At 41.2% G+C, this 27,248-nt stretch overlaps 1 protein-coding gene across 4 annotated transcripts in view; it reads right to left on the bottom strand.

Moving 5' to 3' along the window:
• Positions 1-27,248, bottom strand: part of LOC143280803 (uncharacterized) — an 83,239-nt gene that overhangs the window by 47,687 nt on the left and 8,304 nt on the right. For 2 of the 4 annotated variants that reach the window (XM_076585491.1, XM_076585489.1), the window contains exons 2-5: positions 21,285-21,361; positions 20,567-20,677; positions 17,912-18,047; positions 2,037-2,176 (exon numbers count right to left, since the gene is read on the bottom strand). In XM_076585491.1, the coding sequence (XP_076441606.1) occupies positions 2,037-2,176; positions 17,912-18,047; positions 20,567-20,677; positions 21,285-21,361 (464 nt within the window). Of the gene's footprint in view, positions 1-2,036; positions 2,177-7,422; positions 7,706-8,138; positions 8,260-17,911; positions 18,048-20,566; positions 20,678-21,284; positions 21,362-27,248 lie in introns of those variants that run through there. The other 2 variants (XM_076585492.1, XM_076585490.1) reach the window with 2 other exon arrangements.

The raw sequence follows: 27,248 nt of genomic DNA on the forward strand, positions 1-27,248 counted from the left end.
TATTATTATTATTATTTTATTATTATTACTACTACCGTTTTCTATATTATAATTATTATTTATTTATTTATGTAAGCTTATCTATTATTTATTCACCTTTTTTTTTTTCTCTCAAGGCCTGACTAAGCGCGTTGGGTTACGCTGCTGGTCAGGCATCTGCTTGGCAGATGTGGTGTAGCGTATATGGTTTTGCCTGAACGCAGTGACACCTCCTTGAGCCATTGAAACTGAAACTGAAACTGCACTAAGTGCATACTGCACACACACAACCTCTGCTTATTGTCTCATCCGAAAGACTAACACCTAGGACCACTCAAAATCTAATGTAGGAAGGAGTAAAAAATCCCTGTTGATGTCGGACTCACACCAGTGGATACTTGCTTCTTTGTCAGATGCATTACAACTATGCCACCACTTCACCATAATTTCTTTTAATCATTAAAATTGTAATTGTGGAAAGGTGATTGTGTGTGTGTGTGTGTGTGTGCGTGTGTGTGTGTGTGTGTCACTGTGTGTGTGTGTGTTACTGTGTGTGTGTGTGTGTGTGTGTGTGTGACTATGTGTGTGTGTGTCACTCTGTGTGTGTGTGTGTCACTCTGTGTGTGTGTGTGTGTGTGTGTGTGTGTGTGTGTGTATCACTATGTGTGTGTTGTGTGTGTGTGTGTGTGTGTGTGTGTGTGTGTGTGTGTGACTCTGTGTGTGTGTGTGTATGTGTGTGTGTGTGTGTATCACTGTGTGTGTGTGTGTGTGTGTGTGTATCACTGTGTGTGTGTGTGTGTATCACTCTGTGTGTGTGTGTGTGTGTGTGTGTGTGTGTGTGTGTATCACTGTGTGTGTGTGTGTGACTATGTGTGTGTGTGTGGAAAGGGATGGCAGAGTCCCATGTTCAAGACACACAAAAAAAAGTGCTGCACAAAAGTTGTGATAAATGATCCATAAAGTATAATGAACATATAAACAGGTTAACCACCAAACATAAATTGTGACAAATGATACGTAAAGTATAATGAACATATTAACAGGTTAACCACCAAACATAAATTATGACAAATGATCCATAAAGTATAATGAGCATAATAAAAAGGTTAATCGCCAAACATAAATTTTGACGAATGATCAAGAAAGTATAATGAACATATAAACAGAAAACTGCTGTTCAAAAGTTGTGATCATCTAAAACATAAACAGAACATAAAAACAGAACATTGCTATTAAAAAAAAAACTATGACAAATGACCCAGACAGTATAAAGAACATAAAAACATGTTCAAACGTGTTGTCTTAAATGATCCATAAACTCTCCAAGAGGCACTGAAGCAAACGAATAATCGCATTCCATCAATGTCAGAGTACTTTACAATTCCAACAGCATTCAACTGTCGGCAATGCAAATGTGCCATACAGAGCGAAATGAATCCGGGTTGGAAAAAAAAAAACAAAAAAAACCAACAACTAAAAGTTGATTGGGAAGAGGGGGTGCTGCTCTCCCTGAGGGGAGGGGAGTATGACACCTCCTGTATCCCTCTCTTCTTTCTTCAGTGTGTTGTTTGCCTACCAGGATATCCAAGATGACTTTATATGCCACATATTGTTATTGCCAGGGAGAGCAAAAATCATCTGAAATTTGCAAACCACTTCATCAAAAGAAAACAACGAACCACAAATAAACAAATAACACAAAAACAAATGATTAAATATACAAATAAAAAAAAAAATTGTGAGAATATGTTAGACAGAGAGATTGTGTGTATGTGTGTGTGTGTGTGTGTGTGTGTTTGTGTGTGTGTGTGTGTGTGTGCATGCAAGTGTGCCTCCATACATGAGTGTGTGACCCTCAGGCATGACTGCATCCAGATCACCATTTTCTCCATTAACATAAAGCCAATGCAAAGGAAATTTACTATTAAAATCTAACACATTAACACTTTGGAAAATAAACAGCAAAGATCATTAAAGCCCACAGCCCATCTCCAATGAATACCCAAGCTCCAGGGAAAATCTGCAGGCTTTGAGCTGAGGGCACAAAGTGTACTCACGAGTTGCCCAGCGACAGAGCGCCAGTGCTGACTGTCGGTTCGCAGCCGTGACACCTCCTGCCGAAGGTTGTTGATCTCCCTCTGCAGCCGCAGGCTGTCATCAAAGTCCCCCCAACTCTCATTGGACCACTCGTCAAAACCTACACACACAAAAACCACCACATTATCACCAATGCAGATGAGACAAGGGGGTGTGCATGACATCAAAGTCCCCAATAGTATCACTGGACCACTCATGAAAAAAATACCTACAAACCAACCACAAAATTATCACCAATGCAGATGAAACAAGGGTGTGTACTACATTAAAGTTTCACCAACACCATGGCAAAGTGGTTAGTATTGTGGACTGAGAACTGGATGAAAATGGGTTCAATCCCACTCAAGAGGTAGGGTTTTTTTCTGCGTGTGGCTGGCTCCTACACAGTAGTGAGAGTGTGCTGTGGGCTAAAATGCTTTTATTTGAAAACTTAATTGTTTATTACTCCTGTTTAATCAAGAAATATTTAATGTTATTTTCTTGTGTGTGTGTGTGTGTGTGTGTGTGTGTGTGTGTGTGTTGGCTGATTGTCTGGCTGTGTTTTGCCACACCTGATGCAATTTCTCTTCATGAGATAATACAGTTATTAATCTTATCTTAGGTTATCTATAATCAATGTGCAATATAGTATGCTATGGTCATGCATTCAAGTTAACGTTTCTTAATTCTTTCTGCTTTTACATTTTAAATATTACCTGCAATGTGTGGTATGAATGTATGAAACGGTGCATGTGATATTTTCACATTTGTTTGTGTCTTCGTTAAATTCTTAATAGTTTGGTTTCGGGGTGTTTTTTGTTGTTTTTTTGTTTTGTTTTGTTTTTTACAAGTATGGTTTCCACAATGTTTACTTGTCTATGTTGTGTCATAATGCACCTGACCAAATTTTTCTAATTTGAGATAATAAAGTTATTCTTATCTTATTTCATGGGAAGACTGGGACCACACGGTCAAGGGTCATCCACATCATGGGCATGTGTTTAAGAGCGTTGCTCAAATTTCCTGACCAACACTGAAGGTGTCTGTCTCTCAGCCTAACACTGGGATAAGTTCTGAGATTATAGCTTTGTCAAGCAGTCCCAAACCTAAATGGATGTAAATAGGCCAGTGTAATGCCATTCCCTCTCCACATGTATCTCCCCCCCACCCACCCCTCACTCCCCCACCCTCCCTCCATTTTTTCCCCCATTTTTTCTCTCTTCTCTGTCATATTCATTGACTTCTTGTTTTTCTGCTGACCTATTTCTGCTTCATGTTGTCAACAATGAATCTTTAAAATCATAATGTTTATATTCATTGTAAATTCTTTAAGTATATTAATCTCCACAGCTTCTCACAAAAAGGAAACAATGACTGCAATGACTGTTATTTATATGCAGTTGGAAAACATGCATTTCAACGTAACTGTGTTTATGTAGTGTTCACCAGCTGTCAAATGAAACCAACGAAAATAATCACATTCCTGAGCACAATATAAGCTGTTAGCTTGTTGTTGCTCCGCTGTCTATGTGTACATGTACAACAAGTTTACGGAAGAAAGTTTTGTTTAAACCAAATAGGCTTGTTCATCCACAACCAACGCTGCAAGAGAAACATCACCCAGAGCGCAACTCCATAGTCTCCCAAGACTGAAGGAAGCTAACAGCATTTTCATCACCCCTTTATCATTCATCATCACTGAAATACAGAAATCAAAATGTTCCAAATTACAGGGCACCAAAAGAAGGAAAAAAACAAAGTTTCCCCAACTGTCATGGATTACTCATCAAAATCGTCTAATATCTCTAATAGTAAAAAGACGCTAAACCAAAACAGCTCTCTTTTCCACTGCTCAGAAACCAAAACTCCTCTCACACTTCCAAAGCAACTACTTTTGCTGAGCTGAATTAATGACCTGGGCAATTGTGCGTGTGTGTGTGCGCGCGCGCGTGCAAGTGTATGTGGCTGTTGGGGGGCATATGTGTGCACATGTGCATGTATGTGTGTGTGTGTGTGTGTGTGTGTGTGTTCGATTACCTACAGAGTGTTATAAGCATGCATGTGTTTGTGTGTGTTCCTAAAAGTAAAAAATATTCACACACCGAGTTTCAAGTATCAAATGGAACCATTTTTGTTACACCAACTACCAGACTGCCCCAAATTATCATGCAAGATGTAATAAATGAACAACATGGAATTCAAAAAACAATTACAGCAAGTATGACAATACTTCAGTTCAATGACTTATGGACAAGAGCAGGGACTTTGTACACGACAAAGAAATACAGCCTCAGGTCAATTATTTTTCTCACATAATTGGTATTGTAAGAGGCAAAGAAGGAATGCTCTGGTGTTCCTCAGCACACAAATGAAAGATTGTCACAAGCCATTAATCCTTTAAAGAAGCTACAGAGCTGAGAGAGATATGGATACAGATATGGACAATTTATTAATGTATAGGCCATTGCCCCTCATGAAGGGGTACATGTACATGATCAATTAAGAAAAACAACAAGAAATAAGCTGTTGTATCATCAAGAACAAACTTCAGTGTTGTAAGTCATCAAAGTTGATCGCAGTCTGAATGCTTTTAACAACTGACAAATTACGAACTGCCTATTCATGTCTAGAAGCCATGAGTAGCTCTAATGAGCTGATAGAGAGAGAGAGAGAGAGAGAGAGAGAGAGAGAGAGAGAGAGAGAGAGAGAGAGAGACTGAGTGTGTGTGTGTGTGTGTGTGTGTGTGTGTGTGTGTGTGTGTGTGTGTGTGTGTGTGTGTGTGTGTGTGTGTGTGTGTGTGTGTGTGTGTGTGTGTGTGTGAGTGTGTGTGTGTGTGTGAGTGTGAGTGTTTTATCTTCAGTTTAACGTCTATTCACTGTAAGTGTTTTTAGACGGAAAGGAGTAAAGAAGTGGATAAAGGAAAGAGAATACATGTGAATATTTGTGTAAAAAAAAAATATTCATGTTATGTATCAGAGGAAAAGTATATTGTAAGAAAAAGGTCTAAAGAGATTGTGGTGTGTATTGAATGAGGTGTCATGGGAAGGAGAATATGTATATGCATATCAACAAGTATTAACCTATAACAATGTAAATATAAATAACAACATTAATTATAACACATCAAAGGAGGATACCAACTGGACTGGAGTTTAAAATTTCCGAAAACATTCTAAGCAATGAATAATCATTCAAAATCTTTTCAGTGGCTAATGAAATATTGGAAGAAAAGTCATCAACTACATCTTTAGGAATTAACTGTCTTATGCTCGGACAATGAATGAGCAGATGATTTACACTTATTTGCTTACCGCATATACATTTTATATTTTTAGAAAATTTTGTACGAAAGGCATTTAAACGAATTCTACACATTAGACTTGTAATTTGTCTTGAATGTGCTGCTGGTGTCAAATTTAGAAAATGTTTGGGATTAGCTGCATTCTTTGTGTTTACACAACATTGGTAATATTGATTATTTGAATCTATAAGTAATTTCTTAAATCGATTTCTAGATACATTTTCTATACAACTAATGTATTCATGTAGATCTAACTGGATGTCAAGTCGTATTGCGCCTTCGAAATTACGTGCTGCTCTTCTAGCTGCTTGGTCTACCCACTCATTTGAAGATATTCCACAGTGCGAAGGTACCCAACAGAAAGTTAAATTAATGCCCTGTTTTGTCAGTTGGTGAATAATATGTTTTATTTCCATTGTCATCTCTATTCGCTTCTTTGAATTTGGAGATTCTATAGCTTTTTTTTTATGTGAAAAAAGCATACGACCAAGTGTGAGTGTGTGTGTGTGTGTGTGTGTGTGTGTGTGTGTGTATGTGTGAGTGTGAGTGTGTGTGTGTGTGTGTGTGTGTGCATGTGCGATCAGGCACAACTGCATCTTGTCTACACAGCAGAACCAGTGTGAATTCAGATTACTCGTTAAATCTAACAGGTTACATCACTTTTGAAAATTAAGCAAAATCACATCAACATCTGTAAAGTACAGTTTGAAATTGAACTGGCAATTGAAATTATTCAGACTGCTTTAAAGTGAGAACAATGATGACATTTGAAAGTCCAGCCGACGGGCGCAATAGCCAAGTGGTTAAAGCGTTGGACTTTCAATCTGAGGATCCCAGGTTCGAATTGCGGTGACGGCGCCTGGTGGGTAAAGGATGGAGATTTTTACGATCTCCCAGGTCAACATATGTGCAGACCTGCTAGTGCCTGAACCCCCTTCGTGTGTAAACGCGTGCAGAAGATCAAATACGCACGTTAGACCCTGTAATCCATGTCAGCGTTCGGTGGGTTATGGAAACAAAAACATACCCAGCATGCACACCCCTGAAAACGGAGCATGGCTGCCTACATGGCTGCGGGGTAAAAATGGTCGTGCATGTGAAAGCCCACTCGTGTACATGCAAGTGTACGTGGGAATTGCAGCCCATGAAAGCAGAAGAAGAAGAAGAAAGTCCAGCCTTGAGTCTTCAGCATGTACCTCTCCTCTAACCCCTCCCCCCTCTGCCTCACACAAACACAATGCACGCGCACACATAGATACACAGACACAGACACATACAAACACATGCTCCCAGACACACACACACACACAGACATATACACACTGGCATACACACACACACACACACACACACACACACACTGACAAAGACATCAAGTGCACACACATATATGGACAAAGACTCTCTGGGATAGACATTTCACTGACATAGTGTTTTTCACATATTTCAATGTTTGTTCAAGCAAATCAATGCAACATGTTCATTTTCCCCCTAGAAAGGGGCAATGGCCTGGTGAATCAATTATCTATATCCATATGTAAATTTCATATATATCCACCTGCCTCTACACATACACACACACGCTCACGCTCACACACACACACACAAACACAAACATACACACACACACAAACACACACGGCATTTCCAATGAGCCTCACTGAACCACTCCAACAAGTTTTCTCACCTGTGAGAGGGAGCTTCAAACACTGGAGTGAGTGACAGAAATTCCTTGACCCATACAGCAAAGAAAAGAGCACCACACAGAAACACACACATGTACACTATAGAACAGTGTCAGCTAGTCTGAGTCCTTACTTTCATTTCTCATTCAAATTAAATTGAAACCTGTACTTTGCATGCCGGTGGGACTATAAAAAAAAAGTTAAAAAAAATACCAAGCAAGATTATGGATCAGTTACCAGACATTACTTTGACAATCAGTGGGGGTGTGGGGGTTGGGGGGAATTGCTTTTTTTAGTCTAAAACAATTACTTATACGATTCCAATCAAAGAAAACTGCATCACCTTGTCAACACTAACCACGCAATCCAAAGAAACCAAACCTGAGGGAACGAATGAAGCAAGGCACAAAGCAGCCTGGGTAAAACCCACACACTGGCGGGGTAGCAGCTCAGTGAAAAATGGAGAAGCTAACGGGTGGAGGAGAGGTGAGCGGGTATGTGGCTGGGTGGGAGTGTGGGTAGCAAGACCTGTGGTGTGTGTGAGGAGGGCAGGTAGAGTCCTGCATAAATCAACAGGAGGACTAAGTGGTCGGGCCACTCCAGCCCTCCACTCTCCCTGGCCGACATGAACTTGATCTCTCCCCCCCATCACACGCTTCCTGTCTATTCACCCGGCAAGGGAACAGTGTCCTGGGGGCGGGGAGGGTGGTGGCGTGTGTTGGCGTGGGGTGGGGTGGGGTTTGGGTGGGTTGGGTGGAGTGGGGTCGGGTGGGGTGGAAGGTGACAAGCGTGGCTCTAGGGGCTGGTTGACAGAACAGGGTAGGGGAACAGGAAGACCGGGTGGGACAAGCTCTAACATTAACAGCAAAGTGTAGCCACACGTGAGGCCTGTCCCCACCACACGCATGCGTGCTACCCACAACGTGCTACCCACAACGTGGTCGCCAGCACGCACATACCCTTCCCTCCCCCCTCCACCTTCCCCCTGTTCCCATGCCAACCTTTGGGACCAGATCCCTCTTTGCCAGGCAAATCCCTTCTGATTCCATAACAACATCCAGCATAAATGCAACCACAGGCTGATGCGTGCTGATTACCTGATGTGAGACTTGTCACTGTGCCCTTTAAATAATGCTGGCCTGGTTGTGGGACAGACACCCCACTTGCACATTCACATAAAAAGAACTCAAGCCACCACAACATACCACACCCAAACTGAGCCAACTATCCCAATCCACTATACTCCAGAACTGGGTAGAACTTTCGGGGCTGAAGTGCAGGTATAAACCATAGCATGATATGTCTGCAAGACAAACTGCTCATCAACCAAAGCGTGACTGTCCACTGAATGGGAGAAGCATTGACACCTGAAATAGGAGACAAAAGTGTTGTGTGGCATGAGGGGCGAAGGGGGAATGCAAGTCACTGTGCACTGAACCATGTTTTTTGTTTTGTTTTTTTTACTGTTCTTGTTTTTCAAAGAATTTTTAATATCTTTTTGTCTGAACAGACTGCTCTGAGTGACACTCAGGCTGCTCTCTCCTGGAGAGTGTGTTGCTGCAATGCAGCACCACCCTTTTCCTTTTCTCTCTCTCTCTTTTTTTTTTTTTTTTTTCCTCTGCAAGTATATTTGCTTTACAATCCAAGTGGATTTTTCTACAGAAATTTGCTAGGGACAAACCTTTCAACAGAGGGTTCTTTTACATGGGAACTTGCTTTGCCAACTCATCCAAACGACAAGCACCCAGACCACCCCACACAAGATCTAGAGGAGGGAGGAGGAAGAAGTAAAAATCCTGGTCCATACATGGGACTCGAACCTGTGCACGCTCTCTTCCTGGGATGCCTTACCACTAGAAAAATCATATCATCTTTTGTTCATCACCACCTCCTCCTGGGAGGTGTGAGCGTCAACCTGCATCAGTATCTCCTCCATGTTCTGAGCACAAACTGAAGCAAGAAAGCCACACAACTAATGTCCATACAAACCACATGCTAACCATCACATCACAAAGCATGCCACACTACTCTGGCCTCTTTTCCAGCAGCCATGCTCAGTTTTTAGAAAAGGTAGCAACAAAACTGAAACATGTGAAACAAGCTTTATGTCTTCTTTTTCACATATATCTCTGCAAATTGTACATCACCATGTTCTTTAGATTCTTTAGAAAGACATTTCATGAAACTTTCCTCTGTTTATGGATCCACTGCAAGTGCAAAACTTTTGCCAAAGGTATGTTGATTTGCGCCAATCAGATGGTAAACCTCAGACCAGATGGGTGTGATAACAAAATGGGTGGAGTGTTGGATCTGTCCTGCAGTTTGTTCAAAAAAAGATGACATCGTTGCTGTTAACCTTAACAGCAACATAAATGCCGAGCTATTTGACACTATTTTTGACATTAGCACTCAAGGAAAATCAAAAACTTAATTACAGCAATGAGACTCCCATGCCCAACATCAGGAAGACACCAACACATGTGTTATTTGTGCACATGCTCTTGCAGGATCCAGGTGTTGAAATACAAGGAGGTAAAATGTCAGGATAAAAACAGTCCTACTTGTAAAACAACACTCATGAAACATGTGAATGTAGAACCAACAGCCCATGATTGCAAAAGAGGAAAAACAAACACAAACTGCAGCCACAGTATTTGGGGACAATTTTTCAGTATATATGATAGTGGAGGAGAAGCAGGATGCTACAATGGAGATCCATTTAGGTCTGCACAATGTGACAGGGCTGCACTCTATGCTTCTTTTCAAAATACCTGTTCACATCAACCACAGGTGCAAGAAATCCCTGACACTTGCAATGCCAGTCAGAAACGTTTATTGTTGCTCTCAAAGGTGAACAGGTGAGGAGGGAGGATCTCATGTGGTGTGATTCAATTCCAGTCTTCTCATTTTCAGCCCACAGAACTCTCAGTTCTGGGTAAGAACCGACCACAGTCCACACATCCCACAATAGGACTCAACCCTCAAACTAGGACTCAACTTCACAACGGCAGCTTTTTTTTTTTTCTTCCCAAAGTTTTTTTTTCTTTTCTTTTTTTTTTAAGCTTTTTTGGCAGGGAACATTACAGGGTAGGGGGATGCATAAATATTAAGTATAAAATAGCTGAGAATGTACATGGGATTGTGTGCTGTTATGTGCATAAAGGCATGGGATCTGGTGAGGTTTGGGACTTGGCAACACAGAAATAATGAAATTCTGTGAAGGGAAAATTCATTGTCACAGGTAATCTCTTAGGCCTACCAATGCTGACAGCTTGCCATGTAATTAAAACACTCTCTAACACACTCAAAAGCACACACACACTCACAGATATAAAAAAAAATGCACACTCAAAAGCACACACACACATGCACGCACACACACATACACACAACCCACACCCCCTCAGACACACACACACACACACACACAAATTCTTTTTTTTTGAAAGACAAATCTCAACCCCCACACAACACAAGGAACAAGGCACTGCCCAATACATGTCCAACAACGGCACACAGACAGGACCATTCACATGATTCAAGGCAAACAGTTTGTGACAGCAGTGTTGTTTGCTCACACACTGCCCAGGCGTTATTTCACTTCACACACTTCATTGCTGCCACACACGCAAGGCAAACATCAGGTTTCTTCAGCTCTGCACCGGCTGACTCAAAGCTGCCTGATATATAAAACCTTTTTCAGGGAGGGGGGGGGGGGGGGGGGGTGATTGGGCAATGGGCAGACGCTTTTTTTCTTTCTTCTTTTTAATCATGGTTTTCATGTGTGGGGAACAAAGTGCTTCTTTCTTTTTATTCTTTATTTCTATTTATTGTTCTTTATGGGTGGGGGGAATGGGCAAGCGCTTCTTCCTTTCTATTTATTACTAGCTTTTAATATTGGGGTTGAAGCAATGGGCAAACGCTTTTTTTTTTTCCAACCTATCACAGATCATCTTGCTGTCAGAATCTTATATGCATGGACACTCTCACTGACATGCACATGCATGTGCACATACACATTTTAGTTATGTTTTTCTCAGTGAGCACAACTATAAAAAATTTTAAAAAAAGAACAAAGAGATACCTGTTCAGCATACATACTTTTATGTTCAGAATTTTTCTCTTTTTTTAAGGAAGACAGGTCACAAAGTACTCACTAAAATATTCTGGTTCATAAAAAATTCAAGATCACAAAATCAAATGCTCACTATCACAGGTTCAGATGTAACAGCGGTGCATGCATTCAAATCCCAGCCAGAGCAACACGGACACTACTGTTCTTTCCTACTTTCAGCACATTTCTGCTCGTCTTTGTGCTCAGCTTCACACACACTTAGGCCTGAGTCATGTAGCCAGCAACAGCACATTATTTATTTCTTATATATAAAAAAAAAAAGCAAAAAAAAAAAAGCAAAAAACAAACAAAAAAAAAAGCACACAAGTATTATGGGGAGTGGCACATGAGTCATTTGTATTCTTGTACACAAACATGTCCTGGTGTCTGACACAGGACTGACACAAAATGCTTTCACTTCTGAATGAATGAAACGCACTTGAATGTCCTTTCAACCTGGGTGTCAGATCTTTCTTTCACTGTTTGTGTGTGTGTGTGTGTGTGTGTGTGTGTGTGTGTGTGTAGGGGGGGCGGGGGGGGGGGGGGGGGAGACATCAGTTTGTGTGAATATCTGTACTGAAGTGCATCCAGGTGCATGTGTGTGTACATATCTGTAAGTCTGGAGCTGTGTGTGAGTGTGAATGTGTGTGCGCGCGCATGAATGATTGTGTGTGTGTGTGTGTGTGTGCGCACGCGCGTGCGTACGTGCGTGCGTGTGTGTGCGTGTGCGTGAATAGGTGTATTCATTCTTTTGTTAACAAAAATCCTCTCTCTCCCCCACCCCTCCCCTTCCTCACCTAATAATTATTTTCCCCTCCCTCTCTCCCTAAGTTAATCTACATTTTTAAAATGGGAGAAAACAAAAGAAATCAATTAACAGTCAACTTAAGGAAAATTACGACAAAGAGTCAACACTGCTCAAAGTTGATTAACATAAAAAACAAAACAAAAAACAGTTGCAATGGAAACAGAACTGCATAATTTGTAAACAAGTGAGGTAAAAAGCTTTCAGCTGTTCACCTTCATAGCAAGATATTCATCAGGGTTCTTACATTGCAAGAAATGAAAGTCACTTCAGAAGCAAGCTTTGTTTTTATGGTATCCTGTCAGTGTATCAAAATAGTGAGCTGAGCTTCCTGTCACTGTTAGTCCTTTTCTTTTATGAGAGAGAGAGAGAGAAAGAGAGAGAGAGAGAGACAGGGACAGAGACAGAGGGACAGAGAGAGAGAAAGTGTATGTCCGTCCTTCTGTGTGTGCTCGCACGCATGCGCACACTGTGAGCAAGCATGGATGTGCATGTATGTATTGTATGTGCATCCATGTCTAAAAACCTTTATGTGAACTTAAGCTTCAATGTAGTTTTTCTTTTTCTTTTTTTTTCTTTTTTTTTTGGTGTGAGCATGTGTGTTCTCTCTCTCTCTCTCTCTCTCTCACTCTCCATTCTTGCTTTTTGCCCAGACTTGCCGTGTTTAAACACGCCCACCACTATACTACTCATGAGCAATGCAGGCATGTGTCGAATTTCATTTCAAATACACTGCAGGTTTCAAATAATCCCGGAGGTTAATGTGGGTAGCTGAACTGAGCTGAGGTTCTACGTTATCAGACTGTTAAAATCTGAAAACTGCAAACTGAGACTGAGCGTTCCTGGTCAGCAGGATTAAGAGCTGGAAACATACCAGGAGGACTGACTGTTGCCAGGCTGCGATGGCACTGGGAGAGATAAAACCACATACTTCTATACACAGTATACACACTGCCTTTCATGTACAGCAAAGACAGGAGACCCCAGTTTAAGTAGTTTTCTTGCAGTTACATATGGCTTTTTATTTCTTTGTTGTTGTTGTTTTTTTGTGCTTCACTTTCTTCCCATTAACTTGAAAAGTCATTCTGGTCATATGCAAAAAGAAAAACAACCACTGATTTAAGATGGTAAGTTCCTTTTCGTTTGCATTTAAGCCTACAATTTTTTTTATACAAATTTTCTTGTAAATGAATAAGTTTATTATTTTTGACTCACTTGTGTGAACAAAGTGAGTCTATGTTTTAACACGGTGTTCGGTTGTCTGTGTGTGTGTGTGTGTGTGTGTGTCCGTGGTAAACTTTAAGTTAACATTGCCATATTCTCTGCAAATACTTGGTCAACTGATACCAAATTTGGCATAAAAATAGGAAAAATTCAGTTATTTCCAGTTATCTTGTTTAAAACAATATTGCACCTCTGGGATGGGCACAAAAAATAAAAAAAGAAGCCAAATTTGGTGTCAACTGACAAAGTATTTGCAGAGAAAACAGCTAAATGTTGCAGGGAGAAAGCTGTTTAAATCATATTATTCTGGTGTATCTTGGGCATTCAAAAAATCTTTTAAGGGCAATTAAAAATTCTTTTTAAGTCCGCAGTAAAGGAGACGTGGCTATCCCCGCAATCACACCGCAACATTTAACTGTTTTCTCTGGACCTACATAGATGCACAAATTTAGTTACACCCGCCGGGAATGTAGGACATGGTCGATTCAATTTCTCTTTTATGTTCATTCTAGTTTTATAGTTTTAAAGTTGATATGAAAATTGAGTATTTTGTTAAACTAATAACATGCAGAGCCAAGTACAAGTACTTCTAAACATCGTATGAAGTGAAAAGGACTTCATTTTGAGAAAAGTCAAGACTGGAAATTTTTACGTTTCATCAAGGGTATTAACTCTCATGGTTTATTATTTTAAACTGTGAATTCCGACTGATTTTGTTGATATTTTATGGCAGTTTGGGGCATAATCCAGTAAGTGATGAGGCGTTCACAAATCTTTCTCTGAATAAATATTTAATGGTCTCCTTCTCCAACTTTCCATCACATGTTATCGTGTATTGTCGAATGAATATAGGATTGAACGGGCAGGTCAACAACCTGAAACAAAATGGCATCCTTCGCGTTCGCGAAGAATATGAGCACGCGCTTTGAATATGTATAAATATGTGTACATAACTGATTTTTGCTTGTTGCTGTTTAATTCAAGGTACAGATCAGCAACAATACAGCTAAACCATTAACATTAATGTATAGCATTTGTACAAATCAAAACTATCTAATTAATCACAACAACCTGTCTTCAAACAGCTGATGCCATTTTTGCTGTTGGTCACAGAACGGTTCATACATGTGTACTGGTTCTGGCTTGGATATGTGGCTTATTTTTGTTAAAATCAAAATGTATCAAGAACAGACACTTTTTTGAGAATGTGCACTTTATGAATCACTCATACATATGCATGCACACACATACACACACAACCCCCCCACCCTGCCAATCCACCCCCACCCCACCCAGACACCCTGATCCCCCCCCCCATCCACCCCCCACCCCCTCACCACTACCACCACCCTCTCTTCTGCAAAACAACTTCATTTAATTGTCAATCAACTCAACGGACAAAAGGTCAAGAGAAGTACAAGATCTAAAGCAAACTCTGGTCTTTCAATCATCACTCTCTCAAACTATGGCCACAACAAAGGAACCTTTTCCACTGACTGTGGCTGGGCCAGAAGCACCTTCAAAATCATGGAACCCTGTCAGACTCTGTTGAACTTCATTATGATCAAATCAAATTATGTTGCTTATATGACAGCCACAGCTGACTGCACAGGGGCCATTTCACGGCTGAAAAACCAGTCGAAGAGAACACAAACTAATGTTAATGATCAATTAAAACAATGCTCACAGAAAAAAAGAACTATTTGTTCACATCTCGCTCAATCCATGTAAAAAATCAATGACGGGCATCAATCAGGTCTATGCCGGATATCATTATGATGGGCATCAATCAGGTCTATGTCGGATATCATTATGATGGGCATCAATCAGGTCTGCGCCGGATATCATTATGATGGGCTTCAATCAGGTCTGTGCTGGATATCATTATGATGGGCATCAATCAGGTCTGTGCTGGATATCATTATGATGGGCTTCAATCAGGTCTGTGCTGGATATCATTATGATGGGCTTCAATCAGGTCTGTGCTGGATATCATTATGATGGGCTTCAATCAGGTCTGTGCTGGATATCATTATGATGGGCTTCAATCAGGTCTGTGCTGGATATCATTATGATGGGCTTCAATCAGGTCTGTGCTGGATATCATTATGATGGGCATCAATCAGGTCTGTGCTGGATATCATTATGATGGGCTTCAATCAGGTCTGTGCTGGATATCATTATGATAGGCTTCAATCAGGTCTGTGCTGCATATCATTATGATGGGCTTCAATCAGGTCTGTGCTGGATATCATTATGATGGGCATCAATCAGGTCTGTGCTGGATATCATTATGATGGGCATCAATCAGGTCTGTGCTGGATATCATTATGATGGGCTTCAATCAGGTCTGTGCTGGATATCATTATGATGGGCTTCAATCAGGTCTGTACCTGATATCATTATGATGGGCTTCAATCAGGTCTGTGCTGGATATCATTATGATGGGCTTCAATCAGGTCTGTGCTGGATATCATTATGATGGGCATCAATCAGGTCTGTGCTGGATATCATTATGATGGGCTTCAATCAGGTCTGTGCTGGATATCATTATGATGGGCTTCAATCAGGTCTGTACCTGATATCATTATGATGGGCTTCAATCAGGTCTGTGCTGGATATCATTATGATGGGCATCTATCAGGTCTGTGCTGGATATCATTATGATGGGCATCAATCAGGTCTGTGCTGGATATCATTATGATGGGCATCAATCAGGTCTGTGCTGGATATCATTATGATGGGCATCAATCAGGTCTGTGCTGGATATCATTATGATGGGCATCTATAAGGTCTGTACCTGATATCATTATGATGGGCATCAATCAGGTCTGTATCTGATATCATTATGATGGGCATCAATCAGGTTTGTACCTGGTATCATTATGATGGGCATCTATAAGGTCTGTACCTGATATCATTATGATGGGCATCTATAAGGTCTGTACCTGATATCATTATGATGGGCATCAATCAGGTTTGTACCTGATATCATTATGATGGACATCAATCAGGTTTGTACCTGATATCATTATGATGGGCATCAATCAGGTCTGTGCCTGATACAATTATGAAAGGCATCAATCATGTTTGTGCCTGATATCATTATGACAGACATCAATCATGTCTGTGCCTGATATCATTATGATGGGCATCAATCAGGTCTGTGCCTGATATCATTATGACAGACATCAATCATGTCTGTGCCTGATATCATTATGATGGGCATCAATCAGGTTTGTACCTGATATCATTATGACGGACATCAATCAGGTCTGTACCTGATATCATTATGATGGGCATCTATAAGGTCTGTACCTGATATCATTATGATGGACATCAATCAGGTCTTTACCTGATATCATTATGATGGGCATCTATAAGGTTTGTACCTGATATCATTACAATTGACATCAATCAGGTCTGTACCTGATATCAGTATGACGGGCATCAATCAGGTCTGTACCTGGTATCATTACAATTGACATCAATCAGGTTTGTACCTGATATCATTACAATGGACATTAGTCAGGTCTGTACCTGGTATCATTATGATGGGCATTAATCATGTGTATGCCTGATATCATTATGATGGACATCAATCAGATTTAAAACCTGGACAGATCACTCACCAAAGCAGTTTCAACCTTGGCAGATCAAAGTAAGTGTTTCACAAATACAACTTCAATTTCATGTTTGTGCATCTTTATCTCTGCACCAGTAACTGCCTTATTTGAAAATTAAGTTTTTCATCATTTTTGGTATGTGTTCAGCTTTACTTTTTGCTATAATTCTGATCTTTTCTGGATTCAAATCACATTAGAATCCATTCTAAAGATATTGTGGAACCAGTACTTCCATCCCAATACAGTTCACAGTATGTATGCATGAGCCACTGTGTGTGTGTGTGTGTGTGTGTGTGTGTGTGTGTGTGTGTCTCACACACACACACACACACACACAGAAAGAGAGCAAGAGAGTGAGTGAGTGAATGTGTGCATGTGAGTGAAAATGTGTGCATGTGGGGAGATGTGTGCATGCGCAAGTGTGCATACATGTGCATGTGAAAGAAAAGCCTAAACCAAATGACATTCAAATGTCTCACAACACCATCTTCAAGATAACTCCGGATTCACCAGGTCACCCGTCATTTCTTTCTCTTCACATTAACAAATCTTTCCTTTAACAGATCATGCATGAGCAGGTCACAAGCTTTTTACGGTATCTTTCACACAAAATTCAAACAAAGAAAAAGAATCAGGAATATTCCACTTTTCCAGACTGCATGCACACACACACACACACATACACGCTCACACACACATAAAAAGAAAGAAAATAAAACAAATAAATGTCGCTTTATCCAGACTTGGTGTCATCATCTTTTCAGACTTACCTTTCATTGCAACATTTCCTGATCCCACTTTTAAACTGGAGTGCATTTACTCTATAACTTCAGAAGGAACATGATGGGAAAGATGCAGGTGGGAAGCAGAAAATCACATATAATACAGATATGCGGGTGTACGTGAGCATGCACACACACACACGCAAACACACACACACAAAGAGAAAGAGCTGACACCCAAGTTGAAAGGACATTCAAGTGTATTTCATTCATTTTGTGTCAGTCCTGTGTCAGACACCAGGACATGTTTGCATACAAGAATACAAAATGACTCATGTGCCACTCCCCCAAGTCCTTGCACACATGCACCAAGACTCACCTTCCTGAAAAACTTGGAATTCTGTGTGTCTGGCAGAGTGTGAGGGCGCTGTGTCCCCTGGCACATGCAGCGCTGCCTCCTTGGCGTTGTGTTCCAGCAGTTCGTGATGGCGCTGCTTCAGTGTGTTGATCTCTTTCTGGACACACACACACACACACACACACACACACAGAGCTTATTTATAATCCTCGTTCACATAAGTCAAGGCAATAATTTTCACAGACCACTTCTTGGAAAGAAAATCATTCATTCAAAGTCAGTTAATTTGTTAAGTAGCTTTTCTTTCATTATTTTTTCATAACATTTAAAAAAAAAAAAATATTCAAGAAAGGTAGGGTTACATGAAGTTCACAACAAGAATTCTTAAATAAGAATGTAATATCCAACAATGATCATGAATATCATCTTCACTGCTTGCACTTTTTGACTCACTTGTGTAAACAAAGTGAGTCTATGTTTTAACCCGGTGTTCGGTTGTGTGTGTGTGTGTGTGTGTCTGAATGTGTGTCTGTGTGTCCGTGGTAAACTTTAACACTGACATTTTCTCTGCAAATACTTTGTCAGTTGACACCGAATTAGGCATAAAAATATGAAAAATTCAGTTCTTTTCAGTCATATTGTTTAAAACAATATTGCACCTCTGGGATGGGCACAAAAAAATAATAAAAGAAGCCAAATTATATGCAAACTGCATTTACTGTTAATGTTATAGTTATATTTTTTGTATTCTCTAAACTTGGCACTTTGATCTGGTATTCTGACACAACAAGAGCAGTCATTATTATCATTTTTTGTTCAAACAGGAACTTCTTTTGCTAAGCATGGAAGTTTTATTTATTTTGCAAACGTTTTGGTGCAGATAGTAAAAAAGGGAAATCAATCTGTAATTAATGCCAGGGGACTTAATCTGCTTTCAACTGATCTTTCTCATCTTAAACATTACATTTTGAAATTATACTCAATACATAAAAACCTTGTGTGTTTTACTCTCAGTGTACAGTGCTTTCACTATATTCATTCGCCCAAGTGGTCTTTTTCGGAAAATACTAAAATCAATACGACGAGTGGACTTTACAGATCTATTGGCTGAGCCCTGAAGGTCATGGGCAAAAATCAACTGCGTACACATATTTATACACATTCAAAGCATGTGCTCATATTCTTCGCGAACGCAGACGCCACCATTTTGTTTCAAGTTGTTGACCTGCCCGTTCAATCCTATATTCAATGGACAATACATGATAACATGTGATGGAAAGTTGGAGAAGGAGACCGTTAAATATTTATTCAGAGAAAGATTTGTGAACGCCTTATCACTTACTGGATTATGCCCCAAACTGCCATAAAAATATCAACAAAATCAGTCGGAATTCACAGTTAAAAATTGTAAACCATGCGAGTTAATACCCTTGAATTGATCACGATGAAACGAAAAAATTTCCAGTCTGGACTTTTCTCAAAATGAAGTCCTTTTCACTTCATACGATGTTTAGAAGTACTTGTACTTGGCTCTGCATGTTATTAGTTTAACAAAATACTCAATTTTCATATCAACTTTAAAACTATAAAACTAGAATGAACATAAAAGAGAAATTGAATCGACCATGTCGTACTACATTCCCGGTGGGTGTAACTAAACTTGTACATCTATCTAGATCTAGAGAAAACGGCTAAATGTTGCAGTGTGATTGCGGGGATAGCCACGTCTCCTTTGCCGCGGACTTAAAAATAATTTTTTTTATTGCCCTTAAAGATTTTTTGAATGCCCAAGATACACCAGAATAATATGATTTAAACAGCATTCTCACTGCAAATACCGCAATTGATTTATCGCCCTTTAAAAAAATATGTTCAAATATTAAATTTTAGAACGTCAGTTAAGGAGCCACGATAGTGTAATGGATAAGACAGTTTCTTCTCACCTGAACACACGGGGTTCGAATCTGGTTAGGACTTTTTTCTTGAAGGCCTTGCCTCTCTTGTCTTTTAAATTTAGGACATAATCATGGTGTTCCTTTTGGTTTGTTTCCCTTCCTTTGTTATACAAGATCATGCAAAGCAACTGCACAACGCATGTGTGACATGACTTTTTTATTTTACAAAAATGCCTGAAATTTCTAATCTTGAATGTGATGTAAATCCGAACACTGCGAATATGCTCAGATGGCAGTTCAGTGTGTTCTTGACCAAGTGTTTTAATCCTCCACTTCCTTTTACTTTGTTACACATTTTCTTTATGCATGAATATCACAGGTACACTTATCCACTCAATATCACACATACTGATGCATAGATTCAAGACAATTTTAGAGCCTACAAAGGCAATGTAACTGTGAACAGATGACCTCACAAATATGATGCAGCAATTTAAACAGATACCCTTTTTTTCTTTGTCTTTAACATAACTTTATCAGTTTATGATTAATAAGCAACATACATAACACTTTCTTGACTAAATCAAAAGGTTGTTTTTTTTTAAACTGACAAAGCGAAGAGTAGTACAAATATAATGTAAACAGACATCCTTTTTATTGTTTTTTTTAACATTATGGATTAATTAGCACATATAGAACATCAATCATCAATACTTCATTCATGAGTTAAACAGACTTTCAGAAAGAAGTAAAAAGAAGCAAAAAAGTCAAGCATCGTTACCTCTTTTTCTTCCAGCTGAGCTCTGTACTGACGGGAGATGCTGTTGATCTGCAGTTCTGCAGACTCTGCCTTCTCCTCCAGCTCCCGGATGATTCTTTTCAAACGGTCATTCTGTCACACACACACACACACACACACACACATAAAATAAAACATAGCCAGGATTCAGACATATTGCTCATCCTTTGCGGTTTGACTGTTTACGCATAAATAAACCACCCGCTTCTTCATTTTCAGTCATGTTTCAGACACAGCACTTTACAACTTCACTTCACTTCTGCCCTGCCCCCCCTCCCCTCCAAGCCCCCCCCTCCACCTCCCCCCTCCTCCCCAAAAAGAAAACACTATGGAAGGAATAATGATATTCTGTCCTTTCATTCTGGTGGTAGACACAGGTATGCACTGCAGACCACAATCACTAACACATTATAAAAGAATAATGATGCATAATATGCTAAATAAAATACTCGTTTTGCAGTATCAATATACAACAGAGATCACCCACACTTCATTTTTTTCAAACCCTGACAGGTAAAAAGAAATGATGCAAAATATGCAACATAAAAGATTAGTTTTGCAATACACCTGTTTACTACATACATCACCCATACTTTTCAAACCCAGACAGGTAAAAATTTTTTTTTTTTTAAATCAATATATTAGCAGGTTACCCACTCTTCTACTGCAGTACTACAAAGCTGGGGACCGAACCACCTACCTCTATCCTCAGCGTGGCCTGTGAGCTCTCCAGACCTATGATCTGCTCCTTGGCCAGGCTCAGTTCTGTGGCATGGTCTGCAACGATACAAACAGTGTGCACCTCTGTCAAACATCACCACCACCGTGTCTCAGGTTGGCTGGCTGGCAGTCTGTCTGTCTGTCTGATTCCATGTCTTGGACAATAACCTCTACCACTCCCAGAGCCGTTGCCTAGCTACAACCATCCTTCTTCCTCTCTGAACAGCGGTGACAAAGGTATCAGTCATCTTTACACCCGGAGGGGCATAATATCGTAATTATTATTATGTCAAAGCATCTCAGGTAGTTGCAATGATATCCATTGTTGTTGGGTTTTGTGTGTGTGTGTGTGTGTGTGTGTGTGTGTGTGTTGTTTTACTTTTTCTTCTTCCACCCACCAAGCTTTTCCCAACAAACACACTCACTCAGTATCACAAAATAAATCAGATTTTCAACAGTAATAATACAGAACTGCTGCTAAATCCAGAAAGAACAAAAAAGTAAAACTTAACACACATACAGACCTGCGCTTTCATAACCCCCAACTGACGCTCACCCCACCGTCACTCAAAGTGAGAAACTCTCAAGTACTGATAAACCATATTTGGGAAACTAAACCATAGGGAACACACGCTCCACTCTATCCTGGTGCACTGTGCTTCAATTTTTGTTTTTCAAAAATCCAAAATGCTATAAAATAGGACAGCCAAATGTTCATTATTTTCAAAAAAAACAGTGGTCTGTTTACAAAACTGATGCAATGCAATAAACAACAAAAAAAAGCAGTCATTTGATTCCCCCACTTTACTGTGCATTTAATTATTGATGTTACCATGGCGTAAGCACACAGGAGAAACTCCAGAATTCCACGCTGACCAGGCAGTTACCTCACTGCCTGGGCGTTGGTATCAGGGGAAGGTCAGTTAACCCAGCTCCCCCCCCCCCCCCCCCCCCCCCCCCCCCCAATCTCATGAGCAAACATGGCAAGGACAAACACAGGCCAAAGTGGGCACATGTGATAAGAGAGCTGTGGACACTGACAGCTGGACATCACTGACATGGCCGGCCAAACCTGGCGTCTGTCTGCCGGAGAGACTGGGATGGCCTATTTCCAAACAGTTTAATACACATTAGATAGATAGATTGCAAATCTGTTTATAATAGATGCATCCACTAGTGTAGATCGATAGATAAATAGACAGATATATTGTGAATCTGTTTATAACAGCTGCTGCCGACACTGGGATAGATAGATAAATAGATAGATATTTTGTGAAACTGTTCATAATTCTTGCTGCCTCCACTGGGATCAATAGATATATAAATAGATATATAGATTTATTATGCATCTGTTTTAGTGTTTATCATAGTCGCTGCCTCCACTGGGACATATAGATAGATATACTGTGAATCAGTTTTTAATAGCTGCTGCCTACACTGGGATAGATAGATAAATAGATCAAATGTGAATCTGTTTATAATAGTCGCTGCCTCCACTGGGACAGACAGACAGATAAACAGATAGATAAACTGTGAATCTGTTTACAATAGCTGCTGCCTACACTGGGATAGACAGATAAACAAATACACAGATTATGAATCTGTTTATAATAGCTGCTGCCTACACTTCGATGTCCTATTTCTAAGCAGATGTGTACACAATGAATCTGTAATGGCTGCTAGTTCCAGCCCTTTCAAAGGAATTCTTAACTTCATGTTTATTCAGTTGCATTCTTCTGAACCAGTTCAGTGTGAAACGATGAACGGGTTGCTCCTCCCAGTAAACACAAAACCCATTAATCAATACATGCATGTACAAGTAAAAGGACACAAAATTAAGACTGGGAGACTGATAAAAATGAAAAAAACAATCAATAAGTAAACTAATAAATAAATAATCATTGCTTGCGAATATCTGAAAAATGATGTGTCCAGCCATTCAACTACTTCTCTGAATTCTTGTCAGAACATATGACTTCCATCACAATGTTGAACTGAGGTCAATTTTTCATACTTTACATGGAATATGATGCTTTGTAAATATTTCTTAGGTTCATTTCTGTGTGTTTTCTCATGAAAATCTTTGAAATACAGCTGGGATTTAATATATTACTCATCCTCTGTAAGGGTAAAAAACTACTCATTTTCTTTGAAATTATATTATAATCATGTCACTGTTCAATGCATTATTCAAATCTACCAAGAATTCAATGATTTGCAAGGTAAATATAGTCAGCAGGTCTAAAGACCGAAAAGCATGACATCCCCCACATCCCCCCATACAAACGCATGCACGCATGCACATACACACACACATGCATGCATGCACACACACATGCACATGTACACACACACACAGTTACCCTATATACTGGGATTTAACTACTTCTTCAACCCTCTAAAACAGTTCATAAAATGTATGGTTGGACTATTTGGCTGTTAGTGTTGCGTTCAAGGAGGCTATCGTGGGCTTTTGATATGACACACACCCCCATGAGCTCCATAACACTGGACTTTGTAGTCGGGCCAGTATCAGCCACACCCTAATACCTCTGTCACCCCCAAACCGGATGGTGCCGGTACCTAAATCACCCGCCAAATTCACAGCAGCCTGACACATCAGGTAATAAATGCAGAGACCGGACTGCACCACAAGCAGGTAGCCAATCAGAACCTGCCACAAATGTCACCCCACCCTACCACCCCCACCCTTCAACCCCTCCGGATGTCACTGATAACAGGAGAGTCATGCGTGTGTGGGGAGGGAGGTGGGAGGGAGTGGGGAGGAAAAGAAAGAGTGGAGAGCTATGGAGAATGGGGTACTTACAGGTCCACACCGTTATAAAGCTACAGGGCTGAAACAGCGGATGTGCTGATTCCTATCCTAACAACGGACAGTGTAATGAATATTGAGTGTGAATAGGATATGGAATGAGGGGGAGAAAAGGGAGCATGTATATATATATATATATATATATATATTTTTTTTTTTTTTTTTTTTTTTTTTTTTTTTTTTAAATCTAAAAGCAGTATCCTGTATGTGGATGAGACGCATGTGTGTCCTTGTGTGTGTGTGTGTGTGTTTGTGTTTGTGTGTGTGTGTCTGTGTGTGTGTCTGTGTGTATGTCTGTCTGCACCTGTGAATATATACCCTAAATGCATATATACATGTTTGTGTGTATGTCTGTCTGTGAATATATACCCTGTGTGTGTGTGTGTGTGTGTGTGTGTGTGTGTGTGTGTGTGCTTGTGTGCGCGCGCATGCATGTGTGTCTGCGTGCATGTGCATGAACGTCAGGTCAGGTCATTAGATCTGCTGCTGGTAACCTGTAATCCAGTACAACCTGTTCAGGGTCGGGTTGCCGGCGACTAAACCGGCACTCCCACCGCTCCCTTCCGGAACTGGTGAGGCAGGTGGCTAGACACCCTTATGGAATTAAAAACGAGATCCATAAAAGGGCGTTGGGTCAGGAGAGCCACCGACGGCCATCTAGCTCCACACGCAGTTGGCCCCCGGGGTGTGTCTACCCATGCATGCGAAGTCTGGATCCGGCAGAATCTGCGGAAGAAACCTATCGGTTCAACAGAGACGAAGGCAGTTACAGCAATGCACTGTGGAGTGCAGAGAGCAAGATGAGACACCGAAAGGATATCTTGGTCATCCACTGCATCCGTGCTCATCCTCCAGTCATCTCGACTTAGTCTTGCCACTGGAAATTGGTGGACCCGGACGAGAGAGTGAGGTCGATGTTGCGCAACTCCTCTTCACTTTAAACAAACTCATCACGCAAGTCATCAGTCATCCTTAATGACCTTTCATCCTTCATCCTTTCATCACCCCCAAGTCCTGTGGCGACAGGCGAGCGACGAAACGACAGATGTGGGTACCTTGGCAGTCGCAGCCGCAGACCTGCACGCAGGCGGCTCAAGCCAAAGGGTCGTTCTTCATCGACAGGAGCAGCGATGGAGCTCGGCAGCCATCTGAGCATCTGAACAGCCTTCTTTAGGAATGCACTGCTCACCTCCCTGGCATGAGGAAGGGGCTAGAAAAGGTGCTCTAAAAATTGCCTGCTCCATATCACCCTGGCCAGCATACCGCGGCTGTCAGGGACCCTATATCAGCGGTCGAAACAAAGAGAAAGAAAAGAAAAAAACAAGGATCGTTCCTCTCACCATTGGTGCTTGTAACATAAGGACTCTCCTGGACAGAGATGACACGGACAGACCCCAAAGGAGAACGGCACTAGTTGCATCCAAACTCACCAGACACAACATCGACATTGCAGCCTTGAGTGAGACTCGGCTTGCAGGCGAAGGCGAGCTCTATGAACGGGGATCTGGTTACACCTTCTTCTGGAGTGGACAAGGAAGTGAAGAGCGGCGTGAGGCTGGCGTTGTCAGCAAGCTAGCTGGAATCCTAAAGGGAGTCAACGACAGGCTTATGACCATGAAACTCCCACTGGCATCTGGCCAGAAGCACCTCACCATTGTCAGTGCCTACGCCCCAACCATGACCAACCCGGATGAAGTGAAGGCGAAGTTCTACGAGGACCTTCACTCTGTCATTGCTGCTACCCCAAAAGCAGACAAGCTCATCATTCTTGGGGACTTCAATGCTAGAGTTGGCTCTGACTACATCTCCCGGGATGGAGTGACTGGAAAGCACGGCGTGGGCCACTGCAACCCAAATGGATTGCTTTTGTTTTTGACCTGTGCGGAGCACGAACTGCTGATAACCAACACAGTTTTCTGCCTCCCTACCCGTAACAGGACGACATGGATGCACCCTCGCTCAAAGCATTGGCATCTCATCGATTACGTCATCATCAGGAAAAGGGATAGGCAAGATGTACGTGTGACAAAGACCATGTGCGGCGCCGAGTGTTGGACAGACCATCGCCTTGTAGTCTCAAAGCTGAATATTCAAATCCAAACCAAGAGACGCCCCCAAGGCCAGAAGGCTCCAAAATGGCTCAACATCGCTAAGCTGAAAAACATCACCATCAAACAGACCTTTGTGGAGCTGCTGGAAGATCGTCTGGAATCCGCCTCTCTGGACAACCAGAATGTGGAGTCTGACTGGAGGACCCTGCGTGAGCTGATCTATAGTACAGCTTCAGAGACCCTGGGACCCATGACCAGAAAGCACAAAGACTGGTTTGATGAAAACTGTGATGAAATCAAGCAGCTTCTGGATGAGAAACGCCGTCTGCATCAAGCCTACCTGAGCAACCCAAAGTCCACATCAAAAAAGGATGCATACAATGCCATCCGCAGGACTGTTCATCCCCCCTCCTCAGTGCAGATGGGAATACCTTGATCACCGAGAAGGAGAAAATTCTCAAACGCTGGGCTGAGCACTTCAACAGTGTCTTAAATCGCCATTCCTCCATAAATGATGAAGCCATAAACCGTCTCCCACAAGTCCCCATCAACGAAGCACTGGATGATCCGCCAACACTTCTTGAGACCCAGAAAGCAATCCATCTGCTATCCAGTGGCAAAGCACCTGGCTCAGACTACATACCAGCAGAGGTCTACAAGGATGGAGGCACTGTGCTGACTGAGAAGCTCCATCAGCTGTACTCACTCATCATGTGGAAAGACGAGACGATCCCCCAGGATTTCAAAGATGCATCTATCATTCACTTGTACAAGCGAAAGGGGAACCGGTAAGCCTGTGATAACCATCAGGGCATTTCCTTGCTCTCCATCGCAGGCAAGATACTTGCCAGGATCCTACTAAACCGCCTCACAGAACACCTTGACCAAGGTCATTTGCCTGAGAGCCAATGTGATTCTGGAAAGAGCGCGGAACCACCGACATGGTGTTTGCTGCAAGGCAGCTGCAAGAGAAACGTCAGGAGCAAAATGTTGATCTGTTCTCCACCTATGTCGACCTCACTAAGGCCTTCGACACCGTGAGTAGAGAGGGACTGTGGAA

The sequence above is a fragment of the Babylonia areolata genome, chromosome 4 (genome assembly GCF_041734735.1).
Source record: "Babylonia areolata isolate BAREFJ2019XMU chromosome 4, ASM4173473v1, whole genome shotgun sequence".
In the NCBI taxonomy this organism is placed as follows: domain Eukaryota; kingdom Metazoa; phylum Mollusca; class Gastropoda; order Neogastropoda; family Buccinidae; genus Babylonia; species Babylonia areolata.